A 1264-nucleotide genomic window follows, 5' to 3' on the forward strand; every position below is an offset into this window, starting at 1 on the left:
ATCCTGCAAGTCATTTGAAAATGCTCTCTCTCCAAATTAATTATACAGGATCATAAACAAACTTTCGAAAGTACAGAAGAGAGAAGAGGGAAAAAAAAGACTTTATAATTTCCAAACTCCTAAATGGGCTGATCATTTTTGGGCATTACTCCAGGTAATATGACTGACATAAAAAAAAAATCACACCAAATAATTCAGAAGTAACAAGAGCAAAACACAAAACTCTTAGTATAGAGAACCGTCTAAAAATAGGAGACTAGAAATACATGACCATGCGCTTTGATCCAGTAATACCTCTTTTAGAAAATTATTCTAAAGATATAATTAAGGATGTGTTGAAAAACTTTGCTGAAAAGTATTGAGCTCAACGTCACAGATTTTTTAACACAGAAAAAAATGTAAACAGCTCAATGTCCACACTCTGTGCTATTCATACAGTTGAATACGATGCAGCCTCTTGAAATAATATGGAGAATTTTGATATTTCTTAACAGTGAAAAGACTTTCATGGTGTCAGTGGTGAGTCAAAACAAGTTGCGAAAGATATGGAAAGCAAGATGCTTATTTCTATACACAGGTGCCATGTACTTTGTAATAAAACGGGTAAAATAAAAACATATGATTACATTACCATTTCTTGATTTTAGATCTCTGTGAATCACCTTGACAGGAGCCTCCATATGTAAATAATGCATTCCTTTTTATACAAGAAGAAAGAAAGGCCTATTAATATCATTTTCCAACATTGTATCAGTATTACCTTTCTGTTTTAAACATAAGTATTATCTTTCATAAATTTGCAAAAACTAAATTCATGTGCTCTGTTTTAGCATGATTGGTAAAACAGAAACAAGATATGTCTACGTCTACCTTAGGAAAATTTATACGCTAAAGAAATTATATGCTTTAATCTCTTAGAAGTTGGAATGTGATTGTGGGTAAAGCTAGCTTCTTACAATACCTAATAAGGACACCTTAATTTTCTGGAATCTGCACGAAAATAGCAGTTACAATGGTAAGGCGTGCTCCAGTGACGGGGGTATTCCACTACCAACTGACTACTAAATCAGTAAATTCTGACCGAGGTTTTCAGTTCTCATTCGGATGTCTGCAGCTTGGTTTATTTTCTCAGTGCTCAATCCAATAAGACCCTGGGGGTGGTGATGAAGTGTGGGGGGGGGGGACACTGGTTGGACTCATTAGTTGTGGCTGGTAAAGGATTTTATGATCCTCAGATACAAAAATATATAGTAGTTACAAAATA

The 1264-nt window shown here is 34.3% G+C and overlaps 1 protein-coding gene across 1 annotated transcript in view; it reads right to left on the reverse strand.

The window, feature by feature from the left end:
• Positions 1-1264, reverse strand: part of LOC109388741 (mitogen-activated protein kinase kinase kinase MLT-like) — a 127320-nt gene that overhangs the window by 33736 nt on the left and 92320 nt on the right. Inside the window, exon 5 of the mRNA XM_019653724.1 lies at positions 632-697. Within this exon, the coding sequence (XP_019509269.1) occupies positions 632-697 (66 nt within the window). The remainder of the gene's footprint in view (positions 1-631; positions 698-1264) is intronic.

This window comes from Hipposideros armiger, unplaced genomic scaffold (assembly GCF_001890085.2).
Source record: "Hipposideros armiger isolate ML-2016 unplaced genomic scaffold, ASM189008v1 scaffold_205, whole genome shotgun sequence".
Taxonomy (NCBI): domain Eukaryota; kingdom Metazoa; phylum Chordata; class Mammalia; order Chiroptera; family Hipposideridae; genus Hipposideros; species Hipposideros armiger.